The sequence below is a fragment of the Mus caroli genome, unplaced genomic scaffold, assembly GCF_978045245.1.
Source record: "Mus caroli unplaced genomic scaffold, Mus_caroli_1 scaffold_7, whole genome shotgun sequence".
In the NCBI taxonomy this organism is placed as follows: domain Eukaryota; kingdom Metazoa; phylum Chordata; class Mammalia; order Rodentia; family Muridae; genus Mus; species Mus caroli.
Genome location: NW_028227262.1, coordinates 1,257,600 through 1,280,916, shown reverse-complemented (window position 1 = coordinate 1,280,916; position 23,317 = coordinate 1,257,600). Strand labels below are relative to the sequence as shown.

General features: G+C 41.6%; 1 protein-coding gene across 5 annotated transcripts in view; it reads right to left on the bottom strand.

The window, feature by feature from the left end:
• The window catches only part of Tmtc1 (transmembrane O-mannosyltransferase targeting cadherins 1), a 348,737-nt gene that overhangs the window by 115,354 nt on the left and 210,066 nt on the right, over positions 1–23,317 (bottom strand). For all 5 annotated transcript variants that reach the window (XM_029478417.2, XM_029478419.2, XM_085839758.1 and 2 more), the window contains 3 exons: positions 15,730–15,811; positions 15,125–15,228; positions 1,574–1,763 (listed from right to left, as the gene is read on the bottom strand). In XM_029478417.2, the coding sequence (XP_029334277.1) occupies positions 1,574–1,763; positions 15,125–15,228; positions 15,730–15,811 (376 nt within the window). The remainder of the gene's footprint in view (positions 1–1,573; positions 1,764–15,124; positions 15,229–15,729; positions 15,812–23,317) is intronic.

The window sequence follows — 23,317 nt, the reverse complement described above, 5'->3', positions numbered from 1 at the left end:
ACATTGCAGCTATCCCCAACCCCCACGGCTCCAGTGTCACTTCCCTACAGACCTGAGGACTAGGCTTGTTTTCCAGGTCTCAGAACTTGAGCTTGTGATTTGTTCTGATTTTGAGGAAACCATCAGGAGACTGAGATAGACATATCTACCACACAGAAATCAAGCTTGTGTCTTCATGCATTCTTGGAAGGTACTGTAACAACTAAGTTATTTCCTAGCCCTGCATTTTTTTTTTTTTTAGAGTGCTAAGATATTTGGTCAGAACTTTAAAATTGTTGTTATTGTTTCTTTGTTTTGCTTTTGGTTTCTGTGGGGATTTCTGGGTGTCTCTCCTGTGCCTGGCTGGTTCTGTGATAGCCAATGATTTGAACAAAAATTATACAAAGCTAACTCTCACTAGTGAATATCTGCCCTTCATTGCTGAACCTGTTTGCATGGGAAGAATTCATTCAGACTTGCCCCAAACAAGTCTCATATTCCAAAGAGTTTCATGTACACATATAATGGCTTAGCAGTCACCATGAATTCATGGAGAGGCTTTTGAGAAGCTGTGTCCAGCTTTCTCACTTACAAAATCTCCCCCGTAAGTTCTGGCTGCTAGGCAGGCATGACCACATTTGCCTGTAATCCCAGAGTTTGGGATATGGAAGCAGGAGGATCAGAGGCTCAAGGTCATCCTAGACAGAAATGGAATCCACAGACAGCCTGAGCTGCATGAGTCCATCTCAAACACTGAACAAACAAAAACTGTAGCTGCTTTGGCTTTATTCCAACATCCAGTCAACTATTTCCAACCAGGAAGGTGAGGACACCCCAGGTGAGAGGTGTTTCATCAGTGTGGTGGCAATTACTCAATCAACATTTTCTAGTTTCTTCTACCTGTGATCACTTTTTCAAATGATTTAATTTAACAATTCTGTTCAATTTTATATTTTTCTAATTGGAGAAGAAATCATCTAATATAATTAAGTGGATATGAAGTTTCAATCATATCTTAAACATTTGCAAATGTATTATTTATTAAGATTTCATTTATTATGACATTGTATAAAATACATTCCTTCAAGTATCAGCCAATCACACCAGGAGGGAACTTTTACTTTTACAAAGTATCTAGACATTATCAAAAAACTATACAGAGCTGGAGAGGTGGCTCAGTGGCTAGCCTGCCAGAGCAGAGTTAGGTTTTCAGCACCCAGTTGGCCAGTTCACAAACACCTGTAACTCCAGCTCCACTGGATCTGCCACCTTTTTCTGGCCACTACAGACACTTAAACACACATGGCATACCCAAATAGAGACACATAAATGCACCTATACACACATAGCACAGCCACATAAAGACACGTAAGAGTAAATCTTTTAAATAAAGACATTGTAAAATTAAGGTTGGCATGGTCTATTAGTCCTGCTGAAGACTTAAATGTATATTACCTATTAGAAAAAATTAATTTGCAAAGTTTTCTGAGTAAGAAGCACGTGATTTTGACCCAGACCCTTATTAAGAAAAGGAGCAGCAATAACAGATCCAGATGTCTTCAAATATGAGAATCTATTCACTCTTAGAGATTACCTTGAAGGCTGCCACACAGTGCAGGCTCAGTAAGGCCATCACCACTGCCAGAAGGATGGTAGCAAGGTTCCTCATATCCCATATGGTCTCCACCAGAGGGATACTTCCCACTTGCCAGTCGTAGCACAGTGTGATGGGTGCCAGCAGAAGCCATACATTGAAGGCCAGGAGGTAGGAATAGGTAAGGAACCTACAAAGAGAACAGTTTTGAAATACAACTTCTCACATTTTATAAACACTTGCTTACTACAATTATATCTGCTCAGTTGGTTGTTTCTGGTAGAGGAAGGCAGGGAAAGATGTCAAACCAGCCATTAAACTGATCTCCTAGGAACTTATCTCATTGCTTCTAACCACCATGATGGGAGCTGACTTCAACAGAAAGCAAATAAGACATAGTTCCTATAGAAGATATCTAAATTTATCACACAAGTAAATATGGAACCTGGAGGCAATGCAATGAAGAAATTCCTGACGACAGTAAATGGTAAACACACTCTTGTAGGAGACCCTGTCTCTTAGACTGTCTCATCTTGCTATTGTCCAGAACCTGTAATACATTTTAAAACATCTCATTCATTTGATAGCAGATTGATCCAGACCTAACTATTTCAGAAAGTAAAATATTTGTGGCAGAAAGATCAAATCTCTTATTCACAGTTATTAGGGTAGAGAACATCATGGGAGGAAGGTAGTGGGTGGTTTCTCATCCTCACTTTCTGCCTAGGACAAGGCTTTAAGGTGAAATAGATGGCATTCCACTCAAACATCTTTGCAATTAGAGGAAAGTGAGTTTACCTAAATTCACTTAGCCTGCATAGTCATTAAGCAATATTCAATGTCCTTGAGAACTTCAGGGCTCTCAGCACAGAACAGATCCACCCAACCCTCTGCACTAGGGGGCAAACAACTGCCACAAGGCTTCTAGCTTTACAAAGCCACATCCCAAGATGATCTGTCCATCCCAACCTGCATTAAAATGCTTGCCCAAGTAACTGCATGGCTAAGAAAAGAAGTTGTTCTTTTCTCTAGTCAACACCTAATAGCCCTCTCTAGACATCCCTCCTAGACTATGTAAAAAAAGAGGGTTTAGGATCATGACTGTGTAAACCTTAATACCAAGAGCCAGAGCAAAAGAGATGGCTTAGCAGTCAGAATCCCCAACACACAAACATGATGAGTGAATCTGAACTCCAGAATCCACTTTAAAAAGCTGGGCATGGTGACAGGCTCCTGGGACATCAGCTGGTGAGGAGGAAACAGGACATCACCAGAGCGAGCAAAATCTGCTTAGTGACTTCCTTCCAGGCCAGTGAGAGACCCCATCTCAATGGAGGTGGACAACATTTTTGAGGTAGAGGTCGAACTCTGGCTTGTAAACAACACGTGCATTCTTATACTCTCATAGGCACACACAAATGAACACATGCCTATGTTAAATAAACAAATAAACCCAGAATTATCATTCTCCTCCAATACCAAAGAGCCATGCTTTAACATCAACCAATGAGGAAGGCTAAGGCATCTGTCTCCAGTGCTGTAGGGTACAGGTTCTTAACTGTCAGCAAGCAGACAAAGTAAACAGGTCCATACAAATCAAATGGACTCAGACTCTTCCTCCTATTGTCAACAGTTACTGAGTAAAACCTGTTTTCACCACTTTAAATGATGGACAACCTAGTTACATCTGTGATATTACATATTCAATTAAATACAAACAGGTTACACCTTGTCTTCAAGGACTATATAATACAATAATGCAAGTTATATAGTGTGAAAGGACAAGAAACATGAGATGAATGTTAAGAATACAGGGTCTTATCCAGAGATTGTCCCACCAGGGGATTCATCTCTGATACAGTCACCAAACTCCAACACTGTTGTGGATGCTAAGAACTGCTTGCTTAAAGGAGCCTCATATAGCTGTCTCCTGAGAAGCTCTGCCAGAGCCTTACAAATACAGAGTCAGATGCTCGCAGCTAACCATTGTACTGAGTGCAGGATCCTCAATGGAGGAGTTAGAGAAAGGACTGAAGGAGCTGATGGGGTTTGCAATCCCACAAGAAGAACAACAATATCAACCAACCAGAACCTCCACAGCTTCCAGGGACTAAGCCACCAACCAAAGAGTACACATGGCTCCAACTGCATATGTAGCAGAGGACGGCCTTGTCAACATCAATGAGAGGAGGATTCCTTGGTCCTATGAAGGCTTGATAAATGTCCCAGTGTATGGGGAATCCAGGGCAGGGAGATGAGAGTGGGTAGGTGAGTGGAAGAACTCCCTCATAGAAGCAGGGGGAGGGGGAATGGGATAGAGGGTTGCCGAGAGGGGGAGAAACCAAGTAAGGGGCTAACACTTGAAATGTAAATAAATTTAAAATAAATAGAATAGAATTGAATAGAATAGAATAGAGGGCCATAAAGAGAAGCCCTCCCCCACAAGAGGGTTGATTGGCACAGGGGCCAGAGCAGATTTTCTGTGTTACCTTCTGTGACAATTAATACTGAAGATCATCTTGACAGAATTTAGAACCACCTAGGAGTCATGCTTAAAGTGTGAACCACAATAAACCCCACCTTGTTTCCTTCTTAAGCTTTTCTTGTTCAGTACTTTCCTCACAGCAAGAGAAGTAGCTAACACAAGTCCCACGGCTGAGCCTGAAATCCATCACTCCAGGCCTCAAATCATCCAAGCTGATCTCTTCCATCACCTTCTCTCCCTCCAACTTTGCAGTGAGAAATCACCATGTCAGTGAGGAAGACTACCCTGTGCTGACACTCAGACTCCAACACAGAAACAGGCAGGAGTGGGACTGCTTCAATAGTATTTTCCGCCACTCTTGTCTCTTGTAGTTCTTAATAAAGTGCTAATGAGCAATTAGTAAACAAGGACTGACTTCTTTCTGGTCTTGGGTTTATGTGCTGTCACTAAGAATGCATTACTGTGGGCTGCTTTCTATGCACAGGAGCAAGATGCCCCTCCCTTCAGTCCAGTGGAAAATCTCTGCATGGCTTGACTGGTGGATGCTGAGCCACATACTTCACAAACAAGGCAGTTGTCATTCACACTCTTAAAATTACTTAAAATAGTTTCTGCTGGAAATGACTTAGCAGAGGCGGAGGTGGGGAGATAGCCATGAGTCAGAGGCCAGGCTAGAGTACCTACTGAGTGGGACTCTGTCTCAAACAACAAACAAATCAGGTACACAGACCTCACTAATTTAGTTTAATGTCATAAAGAGAGACAGAAAACGTAATATGCCTGTTAGACATACACACTATGATGAAATTGTCTTGACCTTGGATTTGAACCAGTTCTAAAACCAACTGCTACTACAGAATATATACAAGAACCAAACAGAATATGTTCCATGACCAGGGATACAATGTCCAGGATATGGGAGAAATCACTGAACCAATGAGCTAGTTTCTTAAACAAGCAAATGGTAATGGAGGACATTAAGTTAAGAGACATACCACAGGGCACTCTATTTAGATACTGCGATGGTTTGCTGATTGTCAATTTGACAGGATCTAAAATCACCTAAGAGACAGGCCTCCAGGCACATCTGTGAGGAATTATTTAGATTGGGTTAGCTTTTTGGTGTACCTTAGGAGATTATCCTAATGAGGTTAACTGAAGTAGGAAGACCCAACCTAACTGCAGGTGTCTGCATTTGCTGAGCCTTAGGCCTGGACTAAATAAAAAGGAGAATTTCAGCTGAGCAGTGAAGTTCAGCTCACTGCCTCTAGTTTGGTTCGCTGCCCTTAGCTCTTACTGTCATTTCTCCCCCAGCTTAACGGGCTGTCCCCAGAAGCTCTGAGCTAAAATAAGCTCTCCCTGAAGTTTGAAGTTGCTTTTCTCAGGAAATTTTTTCACAGTGCTAGGAAAAGTAACCAAGAAAGAGGCTAATTCAAGGAAACCACTATTAAACTAAACAACTATTACATAGTTGGAACAATATAATATTAACGGATAATAGGGCTGATACAGAGGCTCATCAAAATTTAAAGTATGATAACGTTACATAATGCAAAATAAACTAAATATCAAAATCATGATTTAGGATTTGCTTCAAAATAACTGACCAGGCACGGAGGGGAAGAAGAGAGGAGGGGTATGAATGAACCAAGCGGCTGAGGATTCTGAGTGCTGAAACCCAATGAGTGCTGGGGTCTGCATATGCCACCTTCTCTACTTCTGTGTGTATTTGGTCTCTTTCATGATAAAACCTTGAATAGAGGAGAGGTGACAAAACTGCTCTAATATTTTACTTCTAGCTACATCTGGCCCATACTCACTGCTAACTCAGGAAGAGTTTTTTGTGAAGACCATATGTTTGCTCTGCCCTGCAAGTTTCCTTTCCCTGCTTGTTTTCTGAAATGATTTTTTTGTTTTGTTTTGGTTTGGTTTTTTGGGTTTTTTGAGACAGGGTTTCTCTGTGTAGCCCTGGCTGTCCTGGAACTCACTCTGTAGAACAGGCTGGCCTCAAACTCAGAAATCCTCCTGCCTCTGCCTCCTGAGTGCTGGGATCAAAGGTGTGCGCCACCATGCCCGGCCCCTCCCTGCTTGTTTTCTGGAACTGCAATGTTGTACCAACTAAAAGAAAATTAAGATGCATATATATTTTTTAAGTTACAATTTCAATGAAAACACAGTAAATCACAGACCAGACACAGTCATTGCTTTCTAGTTTGTATGATTCTGATCACACAGCTAGCTAGCAAACTCTTTTAGTACTTTCTAAGATATGGACATAGCAGTGGAAAATACTTTGCAAATATAAGCAACAAAGAAGCCATTTGGAATCACTCCAAAAGCTAATTGTCTTTTAGGGAGGGCTATTTGAGCTAACTGTGATCAACAATTACAGGGTTTCTTTTTAACTCCTTCTCTATGAATTATATTCAAACTGCTAAAAAAAATTCAGAAAGGAAGTAGCCTGTACAATATTTCTGCCCTGCTGGTTTCTCTCTCTCTCTCTCTCTCTCTCTCTCTCTCTCTCTTCTTTTTCTTTCTTTTCTCTCTCTCTCTCTCTCTCTCTTCCTTCCTTCCTTTCTTTCTTTTTCTTTCCTTTTCTTATTAAAAGTAAAATCAAAAACAAAATGAATTATTTACCACCTTTCTACCATAAATCCTGTTAATGGGGGCGGGGAGTGGGGGGAGACACTAAAATGTCTTGCCAACAAAACAGAATGTACAACACAGAGAATTGAAAATTCAATGAAAACAATTTAGTGATTCATTTTCCTTGAAAATCCAGAAATGACTGAGGGAGTTTCATAACTAGATGTGGCAGCTCATGCTTATAATCCCAGAACTTGGGAGGCTGAGGCAGGAAGATCACAGCAAATTTAAGGCCAGCCTGGGCTACTGTCATGATTAGCCTAATTGCCGACTTGATACAGTCTCGAGTTCTCTGAAAGGGGGAAGCCTCAACGGAGGAGTCGCCCAGGTCAGGTTGGTTTGTGAGTATGCCTTGAGGGACTGTCTTGTCTATTGATTATGATATAATGGACCCAGCCCACTGTGAGCATCAGGCCAGCCAGGGCTAGCGTGAGAAGCCGTCTTCAAAACCACACTCTGCCTTTAAATCACTCTAGGTTTTTTCCTCACAAAAGTGAAGAATTTGGTTTCCAGAGGCACAGTTCCATTGGGGCTGTTTGGTGTGGCTCTACCCGAGAAGCTCATCCTCTTTGGTATCTTTCTACCATTCTGTTCTTGAAGGAGGATGGACCCAACACACTTCCTTGACTGGGTCACAGGAACAAGACCACACCACAAGCCGTAGCTCTTATTTGTTTTACGTAAAGAATGTGCTGTTGGAATCCTCCTCCTCTTCACCTATGGGACTTCATCCATTCTCTCTGCTAAACCACCTCCTTCCAACTGATGTAACTTGCAGTAGTGGACATCTGGGGTGTCTTTGCCTTGATTCTTAAGGATACTACTGCTATGAACTCTGTTGAAATTGATGTTAATATCACCTAACCATTGGACATTTGGTCTGTGTGTGGACGCCCACTTGCCAGCAAGTAAGACGCCACAACAGGATCCTTTTGCAACATGTTTATTGGGAGAGCATGGACTGCATAGGCAAAAGACCCTGAGCCCCAGAAATGGCGCTGCTTATATAGGGACGTGTCCATACCTGATTGGTTATGCTACCATTACCTCATTAATATGCCTCGGGCCAGGCAGTGACTCCGCAAAAAACTCTATTGCACATGCACACATTGGTTGTTTACTCATAATCACGGGTGGTGGCCAGTGGTAGCCAGCGCCATCTTGTAATGGCATTTGCGGCTTCCCACACCTGTGGACTCTACCTGGACCCACCAGGTTTGGAGATCAGGGTTGTGAGTTTTGATGATTTTTTTCTGCTCCTCTACAGTAGCTGCTTACTGTCAACCTCACAGTTCCCAAATTGTTCCATTCTTGCTTCAGTAGACTTCCCAGGCTCCTGTGCCCTAGGAATGACAAGGCTATGCAGATACAATCTACTGAGTATCATCTACAGGAATAGCCTAAGGATGCCACTTCCTACACTGTCTTTCCCAATCAACAGAAAGCCTTCGCTTGAATTCAGCCAATATTAACTCATTCTATGTGCATGTCTTAGGTGCTGAAGGTGATAAACTCTGGCTTGACTCTCCATAAGGGTATTTACACTGTGTTGGTGGTAAGAAGACAGGCATGGATTATGTGTTTGAATGACAGTATTTTAATATCAAATTTAAATTGGAGGAGCAGGGGATAGCTTGGACCTAGACTCAATAACTCTGTGGGTTAACAGAATGGACAAGTGTCTGTGAAGGTATTGATAGGTTGAAGAATTCTGTTCTTGTGGTTCATGCAGTGGAGAACATTCACTAATAGTAAAATATTTGGTAAGAGTCGTTTCTAAAACCTTAGACCTCAAACTGAATAAAACAATTCTTTTAACTGTGTTTTCAATCATCATTTTAAAGGCAAACATAACCATGGGCTCTATCAGGCCTATCTGATAGGTTCTCCAAAGATCACTGGAAACACTGCACACCCAGAAGTTGGGTGGGGCAAATGACTTCTGGTGTGGGCAGAGACGATGGTCTCTGAAAGCTGAGACAGGAGCAGTGTGGTAGACTGAACACTTGATGCTGTTATAGAATCACCAACTATAGGGTGGCATGTGTCATGAACATGTTGTTGTGATTTTTTTTCTTAAGATAGAAATAATGATGACTGTATTGATATTCTATCCATGACAAACTTCAAAACAGCACAGCATTAGGTCAGAGACAAGGAGAGAGACTGGATGTGGGTAGACAGCAATAACACAGGACTGAGCACTCTTAGATGCTGAAACCAAGTCATAAAATATCTTTTTACAAGGGAGCATCTCATTTTATTTCCACTCACTTTTGTCTTATGAATTTGAGAGCTTTAATGTGAGAGTTGTGAGTCTCACCAGCTTCCTTTTCCTCTGCCACACCGACTCAGCTGTTCTAGCTGGCAGAACTATAAAATGTAAGCCATTCACAGTCCAGAGCTGTGAAGGCAGTAGGATCCATAGCCTAGTCTTACCTTGGTGATATGCAGATGGAATAGAGATAATTAGATTGCCTGTACATCCTGGGACTGTATAGGAAACACTCAGGAATGTATTAGGAAGAGAAACAGAAATGGGGGAAAGGTGAAGATAAGCAAAGAAATGAGGCAAGAGTCAGTAAGTAGGTAAATAAATTTAAAAATCCATGGAATGGGGCTGGTGAGATGGCTCAGTGGGTAAGAGCACCCGACTGCTCTTCCGAAGGTCCAGAGTTCTAATCCCAGCAACCACATGGTGGCTCACAACCATCCGTAACGAGATCTGGCGCCCTCTTCTGGAATGTCTGAAGACAGCTACAGTGTACTTACATGTAATAAATAAATAAATCTTTAAAAAAAAAAAAAAAATCCATGGAATGGCCAGGGCTCAGGGGCCTTTAATCTAGCAAGGAGGATGGCAGGTGGCTGTTACAGCCACCCAGGGATACAGAGTGAGATCCTGTCTCAAAAAACAAAATAAATAAATAAATAAATAAAGCCAACGAAAGTTCTCTAAGGAAGAGCTTCTTATGTAGATGTTGTTGTGTTGAATCACAACCTAAGTTACTTGTATTGTGAACTTATAACACTGATCTGTTCTTTTGTCCAAGATTTTAGGAAAGTTTAGGAACAAGTAAGTAGCTTTTATGAATAGTATCTGTGAAGATATCAGCATAAAAGATTTATGTCTGCTTACATAGTTGGCACAGACAGGGAACAGAAATGTGGGTAACATGGAACAAGTCAAGGATTTTTTGATCATCTTTTCTTGATGAGAACAAGGTCCATCTGGGAAAGCAGGAGTTCCTGGCTCCAGGAGAAACATCTGTGATTATCTTTTCAGTCTCCAAGAGGAAAACCTAAGATGGTGTTGCAGTTCCACAGTGATGGTCTTCTGTGTGTTCTCATGTAAGTCAATGCAAGGACTTTAAGGCAGGGCCTCAAATCTTAAGAAATCCTCATCTACAACAGGACATAATGGTACAAGTCTTCAGTCCTAGTACCTGGAGGCAGCAGCAGAGGCAAGTGGATCTTTATGAGTTCAAGGTCAGTCTGGTCTACAGAGCAAGTTCCAGGACAACCAAGGGTACATAGTGAAACCGTGTGTTAACAAACAAAAACAAAAAATTCCTATCTCTAGAATAAAGGAAAATCAGCAAACAGTCCACACTAAAGTGTATCTGAAAGCAATGGGGCAGCCATTGGGATTAAGAAGCCTCATGCAAGGTCTTAGAGAAGAAACAGTGGTCACAGAATGGAGGAGAGGTACTGGAGGACTGTCAAGCATGAACACAGACTGACACACCAATGAGGCTGTACCAGTGAATGGTGGGGTTACAGGGAGGGGGAGGTGGCCAGAAGAATGAGTGTCAGGACTACAGCAGTGGACAGAACCCCGACTCCTTATCCTAAAAGTATCAAGAAACCATCAACCTTCTAAATACCAAGAGCACTAGAAATACCAATTGGGCACAGCGTGGAGGACCACAATCTGAGTGCTAACTGAAGAGACACACAGAGGCAAGTTGTAAGACAAGTGGTAGACGATGAGGCCATAATGAAGACAGTCTCATTGAAGATTGAGCAAATTAATGATTGACGAATTGCCTCCACTGAAATGATATATGAGCATATCTGTAGGGCATTTTCTTGATTACTAATTCATATAGGGGATCTCAGCCTGCTGTGGGCAGTAACATCTTTAGAAAAGTATGCCTAGTCTATATAAGAAAGTAGGCTGAGCAAGCCAGTAAGCAGCGTTTCTCCATGGTATCTGCTTCAAGCCTAGGCATCCCTCACTGATGAACTGTAAACTCTAAGATGAAATAAACCATTCCTCAACAAGTTGCTTTTGGTCATGGTGTTTTATCACAACAGTGGAGAAGCATATTAGAATACTACCTAAGCTGAAGGAAATCACACCTATCAGGTTTCCCTATATTAGGTTCTAAGATGAGAGTTGTAGCACAGTCAGTAGCAGTAACATATACTATAGTAAGCCAGGGCCTTGTGTCACAGTCAATAGCACCCTGGACACTTCTGTCATGTTGTTATAGATACATTTCTTTTTAGATTTCTCATGATCATACCATGGTGACTTCTTGTCTCAGTTCAGTTAAACAGGAAACAGCTGAATACATAGGAAACACATGTCTATAGAGCCACGAGGACTTTCAAAGACAACATGCAAAAAGGAACCACAGCCAATACTAAATGGAGAAAAACTGAAGAATCTCATTTGATGGGGGAGTAGCCTTTATATGTTTTGAAAAAGAAAATAATTCCTCTGAGATGGCAGAAAAGATAACTGTGAAAGATCTACAAAGTTTACATATCTATTACAGGAAGTGGCTTTGGGTTGGACCAGGCCAGCAAAACTATACTTAGGAAGCTCTGCTTCCAGTGCAACTACTGGAGACAAGCTTACTGGGAGGGTGAGCTCATAAGGGCTGTGTAATAGTTTGAACTTGCAATGCTGCCCACTGTCTCACTGATTCCCAGCCATTAGTGCTGTTTTGGGAAGTTGTGGAACCATGAGGAGGTGGTTGCTAGGGGTGAGCCTTTGCGACTCACAGCTCAGCCTGGCTTCTGGCCTTTCTCTGCTCCCTAGAATAGTGAGCCACCATTTGCTCCCAGAGCTGTGGATTCAGTTACCCCACCAAGCCATCCTTTGAGAGCATGTGCCAAAATAAACCTTTCCTCCCTTAAGCTGTTTCTGTCAGGATTTCTGGTCTCAGTGTCATGAAAAATAACTAATATGGGAGATCTTGAAATCTGAAACTCAAGAACAGAAAGATATTATTTAAAATGAAGAAGAATATACCTAGGCATGTTAGTATATAAGCTTGTAATCTAAATACAAGGGAAACTGAGGCAGGGGTATTGTCATGGGTTTGAGTATAGCCAGAGCTACCAAGTGAGCCCATTTAAGACTCTGAAGGGTGGAAGTGAAGGTAAGTAGCTGAAATAGTCTATTTCATCACTTTATTTGGACTGAACTAGTTGAGTTGGATGGAAAAAGCAGATGGAAATGCCTATCAAACCTCACTGAAAGTCTACTTGTACCTTGGGAGTAACTGGCAAGACCTAGAAAATACTTGGCTGAAGTCCTAATTCTGCCAAGGATTCCACCAGAGATTGTTGCCATTAGGCTAACAACCAGAAGCAAAATGCAACCTTACCCTTTTGGTGACTGGGATGGTTTAGCTAGGAAGACTATGATCAGAGATCAAGTGTAGTATCCAGACACTAGGATCCTGAGCCAGATACTGGGGTTTGAGACATGAATGAAATACTCAGCTGGAGAGTTGAAAGCATATTCTCTTTCCATGTCCCCTCAGTATTTGTTTCATCTCTCCATCTTGGCTCAAGCGCTGCTAAATTAATGGAGTAGGCTACATGTAACAGTGACACTAAGAGTGGTTGCTTCAATTCATATACAAACAGCTTGGTTGGAAATCACAAGGACAAGCAACATCACCCTAGAGCTGAAATCACCCCACAATTAAAGGACATCACCCCCAAGTTGTGAGTGTGGTGGATGTGGTAGTATGGTGAGTGTAGTGAATTTGGTGCATTTGGTGGCTGTGGTGGTATGAATAAGAATGGCTCCCATAGGCTCATAGATTTGAATGCTTGGTCACCACAGACTGGCACTATTAGGAGGCGTGGCCTTACTGAAGTAGATATAATTCTGTTAGAGGAAGTGTGTCACTAGGAGTAGGCTTTGAGATTTCAGAAGCTCAAGCCAGACCCATTGGCTCACTCTCTCTTCCAGCTGCCTGCCCATCTGGATATAGAACTCTCAGCTACTCTCCAGCACCATGTCTGCCTGTATGTCATCATGCTACCCACCATGATAACAATAGAACTAAATCTCTGAGCCTGTAAGTCAGTCCTAATCAAATGCTTTCCTTTATAACAGTTGCTGTGGTGTCGCCTCATAGCAGTAGTAACCCTACGTAAGACAGAGGGCTGCCAAGCAGAGAAAAGATCTGATGTCCTGTTCCCTTTTAAAGATAGAAAGTAACTGCTGAAGAAGCTATGGACCAGAACCCTTCATCCATGAACTGCCACATCTAAAAACACCCAGACAAAGAGCCTGGAGACTGAATGTTAGCGACAGAGATCTAAAAAGGATAGGCACCATTACCAGGGAGCTGAATTTGAGATGTCAAGCTTAAGACTGAACAACATTTTGAAAATTTAAGATACTAACAACAACACAAAGATTTTTATACTACTTAAGAGCTAAACCAACGTAAGAGATTTAGGAAATGGTATTCAAGATCATGAACACAGGGCTGGAGAGATGGCTCAGTGGTTAAGAGCACTGACTACTCTCCCAGAGGTTCTGAATTCAATTCCCAGCAACCACATGGTAGCTTACAACCATCTGTAATGAGATCCAATGCCCTCTGAAAATAGCTATAGTGTACTCATATAGATAAAATAAATAAATCTTTTTTAAAAATCATGAACACAAACAGGTGTCAAAGTAATAAAAGCAATTTTGACAGAATATTTATTATAAAAATATGTCAGATTAGGAAGATACTGGTTTTGAATGCTAAGAAAAAGGTCTGTACGAGAAAAGAGAAGCAGAGCAGGCTGTGTGGTTAAAGGGAAGGCTGACTTGCACCAACCTGACCCTCGGTATCAAAAGATAAAATACATAGATATTTAACAATGAAAATAGAAAAATCTCACAAAATGTAAGAAAACCATACAGGCAAAACAAGTAATGAAGTATATTCATTAAAACATGTACACTACATTGACAGGGCAAAGGCTGATGACTGACGTAAGATTGGGGGTCAAAATTCTGCTGAAATACCAATAAGCTCAACTATAAATCATCTTCTCATCAAGTTCAGTTTTAAGCTTTGCTGTTAGCGGAGGGTGGTGGCATCTGTCTCTCATCTTAGCATTCAGGAGGCTGAGGTAGGGGATCTCAAGTTCAAGGTCAACCAGTGTCACATAGTGAGACCCTATTTGAAAACAAAAGATCTGCCATGTTTTATATTATATTGTGAAAATATATATACCAAAATAGTAAAGGTTACTTCCATAAAATTATCATTAAAATAATATAACATTATAAGATATTTATAGCACATTTGACTATGAAAATAATTAAACATGATATCTTAATGTTTAAAACACCACAGAGAATATAATCTGAAGCTATTTAAATTGATAACTGTGATCATATCTTAAAGCAGTGCACCACAGCAGACTCAGTGTGCCAGGAGCATTCATCAATATCACTTCCTAATTCCACATCTTGTAGAACTTCTGAGGATGTAAAAGGCACAGTTAGCACTATCTTTGCAAATACCATTCCTTTCTATTTGTTGTTCTGAGCCTTCCTTGGTTTTAGGTTATGCTGTCTAACCAATCTCTGCACACAACTCTGTGCTGTGCTCTGTAATACTTATTTTAAAAGCCACTCAATCCGGGCAGTGGTGGTGCACGCTTTTAATCCCAGCACTCGGGAGGCAGAGGCAGGCAGATTTCTGATTTTGAGGCCAGCCTGGTCTACAGAGTAAGTTCCAGGATAGCCAGGGCTTTACAGAGAAACCCTGTCTTGAAAAACAAACAAACAAACAAACAAACAAGCCACTTAAAAGATATGTATATTATAGACAATAAGCATCTAATAAAATAGTTATCAAATAAATAGATATATACCAGTGAGAACCATAGCCACAATTCTGCCCAGTTAGATTTGGTTGAAAAGGATTTCAAATATATGAAACAAGAGTTTCCCTTTCTATCCTCATGATGGCTAACTTATGATTACTATCTCCTCGAAATGAAAAGCTGGCCTGTGGTTTAATAATACTAAACAGGTTCCAGTATGTATGAACTCATTTGCAACAAGACCTGTTATTTTGTACAAATGATTTATGGCAATAAAAATATCCAATAAAACTAAGTACCAAATAAAGTTTACAGAATGTACATGCACTGACCTTGTAAGGATGTATGGCGAGAATGAAGCTGGATTGTCTTGCTCTGAGAAGAGGGGCATAGTTCCTCCCATTATCCACAGGCGAAAATACAAAATGACAGTCACCTTGGAAGAACAAGAAGATCTGATGAAATGTCTACCCACACCTCTTCCATCTTTGTTCAAGCATTCTGATCATCTATGAAGAAGTAGACTCAACTGTCCCCTCCCCTTACAGATGATGGATGACCCTGCCTGTCTATCACAACATAGGAAACCATCCAGCTGAGCTTCCAAGCTGAACAGCAGCAGGTGCTCTATCTATGCCTCTGGGTACCAGGACTGGATGTTCTGTGCAGCAGCAGATAACTAATACAGCCAGGTCACTTTGAAAACTCTTCGGAAGGACTCTAAGCCGTGTTGTTCACACTATGCCACTGGGTTCCCATATGTGCCTCCATATATACCTCTGCTCAATAGTAACATTTACCACCTGCAAACCTTCCTTACAAGATTATATTGACAGTGAGTTTATTAAATAATCTAGAGCATATCCCTGAGTTGAAACACTCATGAAATGAAAACACCCTTTACTAGTTACATTTGAGATACATATTATATACTTACATAACTGATGACCAAAATGGCCCGCTTTAAAAACGGTCTCAAGGTAAGAAGAAAATTTCTGTTGGTGCTTCCAGTCAGACACCTGAAAGAGGAAGGGAAAGATGAGCCTCTTAAGAGCAACCATATACAGCACAATGTTCCCTCTGCGAAAATACTGAGCTCTGGGAAAACACCAAAAACCTGACTTTGGAGCCAGGGCATGTGGGTTTTTTCAACACGGCATTCTGCCACTTACAAGAAATGGAAACTGCAAAAGCACCTTGTATTTGCCTGATGTAACTGTCATCTCTGTCTGTTAAGCTAGGCCTAGCCTCAGAAGCTTTCAGCCTCCATACAATCTAATCCAGGCCTAGAATGTTTCCAGCCTCTGAGACTTACTGCTGAATAAGCTCACCCTTTCTAGTTCTTTCTGAACTCTGGCTGGCTGGTTCAACTCAGCCATTCTGGATCAACACCTCTCCAAGATGACTAATTCAATCTGGCTTCTCTTTAGCCTCTGACTTTTAGCTCTGCTTGGCTTCAATCTCTGGTCATCTGTTCCAATCGTCTGGTTCCTTCTTATTCTCTGGCCTGTTTGAGCTTGTTCTCTGCAACCTCTCTGTAAAACTCTCCTGGTAAAACTACCTCCTTCTTTCTCTCTGTACTGTTCTCTCTTCTCTCTCTCTCTCTCTCTCTCTCTCTCTCTCTCTCTCTCTCTCTCTCTCTCTCTCAACTTTGAGTTTTCCATAGCAATCCAATTTTCTTTTCTTCCCTTTTTTTTAAACATTTATTTATTTTATGTATGTGAATATACTGTAGCTGTATTTAGACACACCAGAAGAGGGCATCAGATCCCATTATAGATAGTTATGAGCCACCATGTGGTTGCTGGGAATTGAACTCATGACCTCTGGAAGAACAGTCAGTGCTCTTAACTGCTCAGCCATCTCTCCAGCCCTACTGCTCTCTCTTAAGTAGCTTCCCTTTCCTCTCTCTTCTCATGAGAGTTAGACATATCCTACTCTGTCAAATCTTTCTGTGATTTCGCACTTTGTTTGCCACCCAATCAGACATCACTTTCAAACATGGGAGCTTCCTTCTACAAACTAACTTTATCTTCATTGTTTGGAATTGAAGGTGTGCTAAGGGTGTGTCTATATTCCAGCCAGAGGGATTAAAGGTGCTAAGGGCTAAGCCACATTATAGCTGTGTAGTGGTTGGTCTGATGCTACTTGTATTCAAATGCTAAATTCTGTACCCCAAGATCTGGTTGCTCCAACATGAGCAGATCCTCACATATACCAGCTTTTGTTATATAAACCTTGCCTTCCAAGTTATCCGTTTATAAAGATACCTATAGCCTGTAGCTGGGCAGAAGAAAAATAGGGAGGGCTTTGGTTCCTGGGCTTGGGTCTGAGGCAGAAACCACAAGGGAAGAAGACAAGGAAGAAGAAGGAAAAAGGCACCATGGGGTAGGTGGATCCTGTGTGCATGGCCATGAGAGCCAGCCAGTTGGGTGGAGTAGAAATAGCCCAGGCAGAACATGGCAAGTGATATCTCAGGATTATTGGCAGGGAGGTAGACAAAATAGCTTAGAGTGTTAACATCTGCACAGCTTTAGTGTTTTAAGGCTTATTTAAGGCTTATTATAAGGTTTATGTCTTTTATTTGGGAACTAAAGATCTAAGGTGGAGTAGAAACCCTCAAATATAATGTACCACAACACAACTAGAAACAGTTTTTTTTTTCAATAAATTACACAATCTCAGTGTTCACAGTGTGATCAAATATCCTGCAACAGGAAACAGCTTTCTTCATTTCTTTGTACATCTATTGTGCTCATTTAAAAGACAATAATATGTACTTTGTGGGAATATTGCAAGAAATAAGTGAGATAAGATATAAAACAGGATGTAGCCTTGTTAATAAATATTACCATCTCATCCACCCCACCCCTGATAAACCTGTATACTTTGATAACATTAGTCTACTTTTACCTCTTTATATAATTTGAGGTACAATGTCTTCAACCTACAAAAGATCTCACTATTGTCGTTGAAAAACAAGGATGCCAAGATTATGTGAGGTAAAACACACAGTGCTACTCATACATACTAAGAGGTCTTTGATCCACCCCAGAACTTGCTTACTGTCCTCTGGCCTGGGAAACAAATTAGATTTTAATATTAGCTTCAATAAGGTCAGAGATTAGTGGAGAGCCCACATCTGCCACAGTCCCCACTGGTTCAAAGTAGAAGCTGCAGCTTTGTGAATGGGACTGGCTGGCTTCTGAGGTTAACAAGCCCCCTGTGAAAACATAAAGGGTCCATATCCCCTCCATGGGAGCTTGCACTTGTTAGTCAAGCAGAGAAAAAAAAGCTGAACTCAATCACATAATCCCACTGGCATTTCCCTGTGTCTTATTCTCCCTAATGCTTTTCATTTAGTTCTTTCACTTCCGTTAAGCCTTTCTCCCCTCAAAGGATTTTCCTCTTAAAATTTGCATTTGAATAATGGCTCTTCACTGGAGAGAAACTTTGGCCCAGACTTTGCCTTTCAGTAACACCTGAGTGGGTTAGAATCCTGCAGAGACAGGCCCACTTTGTGCAGGCTCAAGGAAGATGTGTGGCCACTGTTGTGCAGCAAAAGCTCTGTTACTGCAAGGAAGCGGCATCTTCACTCAAATGCAGATCTCTCTCTCTTCTTTTATGTCTCTTCCTCTGTGCTCCCTTTTCTCCTCTTAGTTCTTTTCCTTGGTGCTCCCTTTCTCTCTCTTTTCTTTCTTTCTCTCTCTCACTTTCTTTCTTTTTATTTTATTTTTAATTTAATTTTTGCATTCCATATTCTATTCCCCAGCCTCCCATCCATCCTCTGACTGCTCCACATCCCACACCTCCTCCCCACTCCACCCTACCTCCATGTGGATACCCCCACCCCCCACCCCACCTGACCTCTAAACTCCCTGGTGCCTCCAGTCTCTTGAGGGTTAGGTGTATCATCTCTGAATAAACACAGACCCAGAAGTCCTCTGCTATAAGTGTACTGGGGGCCTCATATCAGCTGGTGTATGCTGCCTGTTTGGTGTTCAGTGTTTAAGAAATCTCAGGGGTCCAAATTAAGACTGCTGATCCTCCAGCAGCTTCTTTCAGCCTTCCCTAATACAACAGGGGTCAGCTGCTTCTGTCCATTGGTTGGGTGCAAATATCTGCATCTGAGTCTTTCAGCTGATTGTTGGGTCTTTTGGAGGGCAATCGTGATAGGTTCCTTTTTGTGGCTTGAAGTGCCCAAGTGAGGATACCTTGGTCCCACTTGGAAGAGAGAAGAAGAGCTGGGGAAATCACCATCCCAAACCTCAAGCTTTACTACAGAGCAATAGTGATAAAAACTGCATGGTATTGGTACAGAGACAGACTTGTTGATCAACGCAATAGAATTAGAGACCCAGAAATAAAACCACACACTTACAGTCACTTGATCTTTGACAAAGACACCAAAAATATACAATGGAACAAAGAAAGCATCTTCAATAAATGGTGCTGGTCTAATTGGCTGTCTGTATGTAGAAGAATGAAAATATGGGTATATTTGCCACCTTGTACAAAGCTCAAGTCCAAGTGGATCAAGGACCTCAACATAAAACCAGATACACTGCATCTAATAGAAGAGAAAGTGGGAAAGAGCCTTGAACTCATTGGTACAGGGAGAAATTTCCTAAACAGAACTTCAGTGGCTCATGCTCTAGGATCAACAATTGATAAATGGGACCTCATGAAACTGGAAAGCTTCTGTAAGGCAAAGAACATAGTCGATAAGACAAATTGGCAACCTACAGATTGGGAAAAAATCTTTACTAACCCCACATCCGATAGAGTGCTAATATCCAAAATATATAAAGAACTCGAGAAGTTAATCACCAAAAAAACCCAAACAACCCAATCAAAAATGGGGTATAGAACTAAACAGAGAATTCAAAATTGAGGAATCTCAAATGTCTGAGAAGCACCTAAGGAAATGTTCAAAGTCTTTAGAAATGTTCAAAGTGATTTAGTGATCAGAGAAATGCAAATCAAAACGACCCTGAGATTCCACCTTACACCAATCAGAATGGCTAAGATCAAAACAGCAGGTAACAACACATGTTGGAGAGGATGTGGAGAAAGAGGAACACTCCTCCATTGCTGGTGGGATTGCAAACTGGTACAACTAGTCTGGAAATTATTCTGGAGGTTCCTCAGAAAATTGGAAATAGATCTACCTAAAGATCCAGCTATACCACTCTTGGGAATATACCCAAAAGATGCTCCACCATGCCACAGGGGCACACTCTCCACTATGTTCTTAGCAGTCTTATTTGTGATTGCCAGAAGCTGGAAACAACCTAGATGTTCCACAACAGAAGAATGGATACAGAAAATGTGGTTTATTTACACAATGGAATACTACTCAGCTATTAAGAACGAGAACACCCTGAGTTTTGCAGGCAAATGGATAGAACTAAAAAATATCATCCTGAGTAAGATAACACAGACCCAAAAGGAAATGCATGGTATGTACTCACTAATAAGTGGATGTTAGCCCAAAAAAACCCGTACAGAATACCCAAGATACAGTCCACAGAACTCAAAAAGCTCAACAAGCTGAAGTGCTCAAGCGAGGATGCCTCAATCCCACTTGGGAGAGAGAAGAAAGCAATCACAAGTGGGAAGGGAGCTAGAGAAAGTGGAGGGGGAGGCATTGGTTATCTGGTATTGGGTGAGGGAAAATGATTGAAGCCCTGAGGGCCAGCAGAAAAAATGTAAACAGGCAACCTCAGGAAATAGGAGGTTGGGTGACCGCCCCTCCCCCCCGCCCCCCCCCCAGAATGCACCAGAGACCTGGGAGGTCAGAGACTCCCAGGACTCAAGGGAAGGGACCTTAGATGAAATGCCAGACAGTAGGGAGAGAGAACTTAGAGAGCTCACCTCCAGCAGGAAGACAGGGCATCAAGTGAGGGATGGGGTTCCCATCCCACCATCACAACTCTGACCCATAATTGTTCCTGTCTGAAAGAATTACAGGGATGGAAATGGAGAGGAACCTGAGGAAAAGAAGGTCCAGTGACAGGCCCAATGTGGGATCCAACTCAAGGGGAGGTCCCAAGGCCTGACACTATTACTGAGGCTATGGAGTGCTCACAAAAAGGGACCTATCATGAGTGCCCTCCAAAAGTCCCTTTCTCTTCTTAAGTCTCTCCCTTTCTCCTCTCAGCTCTTTTCCTCAGTGCTCCCTTTCTTCCCTTTTGGGTTCATAAAAATTCCTGGAAGTGACGCATACTCAGAACTGGCAATCCAAGTGCTTGATGATAGAGAAAATGAACAGGCATGAAGCCATCAAATAGAGTTTGCTGCTTACAAGTTCTAGACAGGCCCACCCACCTTCTAGAGCTGCTTCTGAGTCCTTCCTTCCCTTCTGGGACCTCAGCAGAGAGTTTGGCATGGGCCAGGCCAGGAACATGTGCGTGCATTTACTGAAGCGGTCCTTGGCTCCTATGTTTGGGTTTGGGCAGCTGGCTTGTTATTCCCATAGTAGCACAGTAGCACAGAACTACACATCCTTTTCTGGGCTCTGCCACCTTGTGACTGTCATTTTCAGGTAAATTAAACCAAGACCAGGCCTTGGCACTTCTGTTTCTTCAAGGATGCAGGGTAGCCCACAGAAGGCAACTAAAGGAAACAGACAGGGGCCATAAAAAGATGCTGAGGAGGGCAAGAGTGAGAATGTAACTGAACTTTCCAGGCAGTTGCTCTTGGAGGCTCTATTTCTCAAGCTGCCTCTGTGGTTTGTTTAGCAATGGAAAAATGAGAAGTGGCTTTTCTTTCTATAGAACAAGCCACAGACTTTAGGGGTTTTCTTGAGGTTACACTTAGAGAAAGCTGCCGTACATCATTTCTGATGGTTTACTACAATGGATATTTTAGTAACTGTATTTATAACGTGTCCTCTAGTTCAGACAGTCTTGGTGAAATTCTATTTCCACAAAAAGGAAATAAAATAGGGTAAGGGTACCAGATGATTTACTTTCAAAATATAGCATCCCAAACTCACGAAAGCCTGAAATGGTACAGAGACTCTTGGTGGGAAAACAAGATATCATGATTTCTATTTTAAGGCATGGACCATAGTAATGACAAAATGAGACACACAACATGGTGCCATTTCTGGAGAAGCGTTAAATAGGTGGGAGTGTAATGTGCTCTGTTCTTTACATTTCCTCCTCCACTCCAGCTCAGAATTAGACTTGTGATTTTTCCCTATGGCCTGAACAATGACCAAGAATAGCAACAGCATTAGTAATAGTCACAATTAACAGTACATGCCAGACATGAATTTTTATAGCTTGTTTGCCATTTACAATAATTCCATGAGACCAAAAAATTAGAAGTAATATTTTTTAAACCTGATTTCTCAGTGATTCATTTCAATCATAAAAGCATGCTACTACCAATACTTTATTTACTTAAGTGTGTGTTTGTTTATTTTTGAGACAGGATGTCACTAAGTTATCTGTTATGCTGGCCAGGTACTCAGTATGTAGCCCAGGCTGTCCTCAAACTCATGGCAATCCTCCTAACCTAGCCTCTATTATACTGAGATTATAGATGTATACCACCAAGCCTGGCTATATAGTCAAATTTTCCCTGAAATTTTCACATCCCTTAAAAAGCTACAGAAAGTATCACCACCACCAAATTCCAAGCCACCACGAAAGCACTACACTCAGAACCACGGATCGGGGCTTCTGTCCTTTTGTGTTCATGGCTTGGATCAAGACTGCAGGCTTCACATTTCCTCCTTTATCAAAGAACTAGGTAAATAGTCTCAGAGCTCCTAAAAAATTGAAACTTCTGGATACCTTCATCAACTAATGGCATCACAAATGACCGAAAAAACACAGAGTAACCAATCAAGAAAAAGGGATGCCACCGCATTCATGAAGAAAACACTAGTGGATTCTCTACTTTGAAGAGATAACTAGAATGTTTAGCTGTACACAATGATTTAGTGCCAGCATGAGAGACTGTTATTGTCAAATGAAGCATTTTAAACAGCTTTGATTTATGCAAAATAAAAACAAAAGATCAAGATTATCTGAAGTGATTTCCCTAATCTATGCTCCACCTACATCCCAGGTCTCCTGTTATATGAAGCAGCCACCTTTGAAGGCAGACAAGCACATCACTGCATGTCCAGGACACCCTTCCCTTCCCTTTCCTTTCAGCTAAAACTATAAATTGAAAGCTGAGCATGCTCAGAGATGCTTTTGTCTGCCATTCTCCAGGATTTTGAACTTAGCACATTCCAAAAATGTCTCTACAGTCCTTGCTTCTTAATCACAAGCTTAAACTGAGCATGATGAGGAATGTGCTCAGTTCTGCGTGAGCATGTACATGTATAGGCTCCTGATGAAATCCCCGTGCTTCCCATTTAGAGAGAGTGTTGCTTTGTAAGTGATTCCTTTGCTTCCCTTGCCTGCAGCACACAATGACCTTCCATCTTTTATTTCATGGTGGTGCTCCTTTTGGCTTTGGGCTTACTAAGACTCAGACCCACTGTGTTCAGTTACACACCC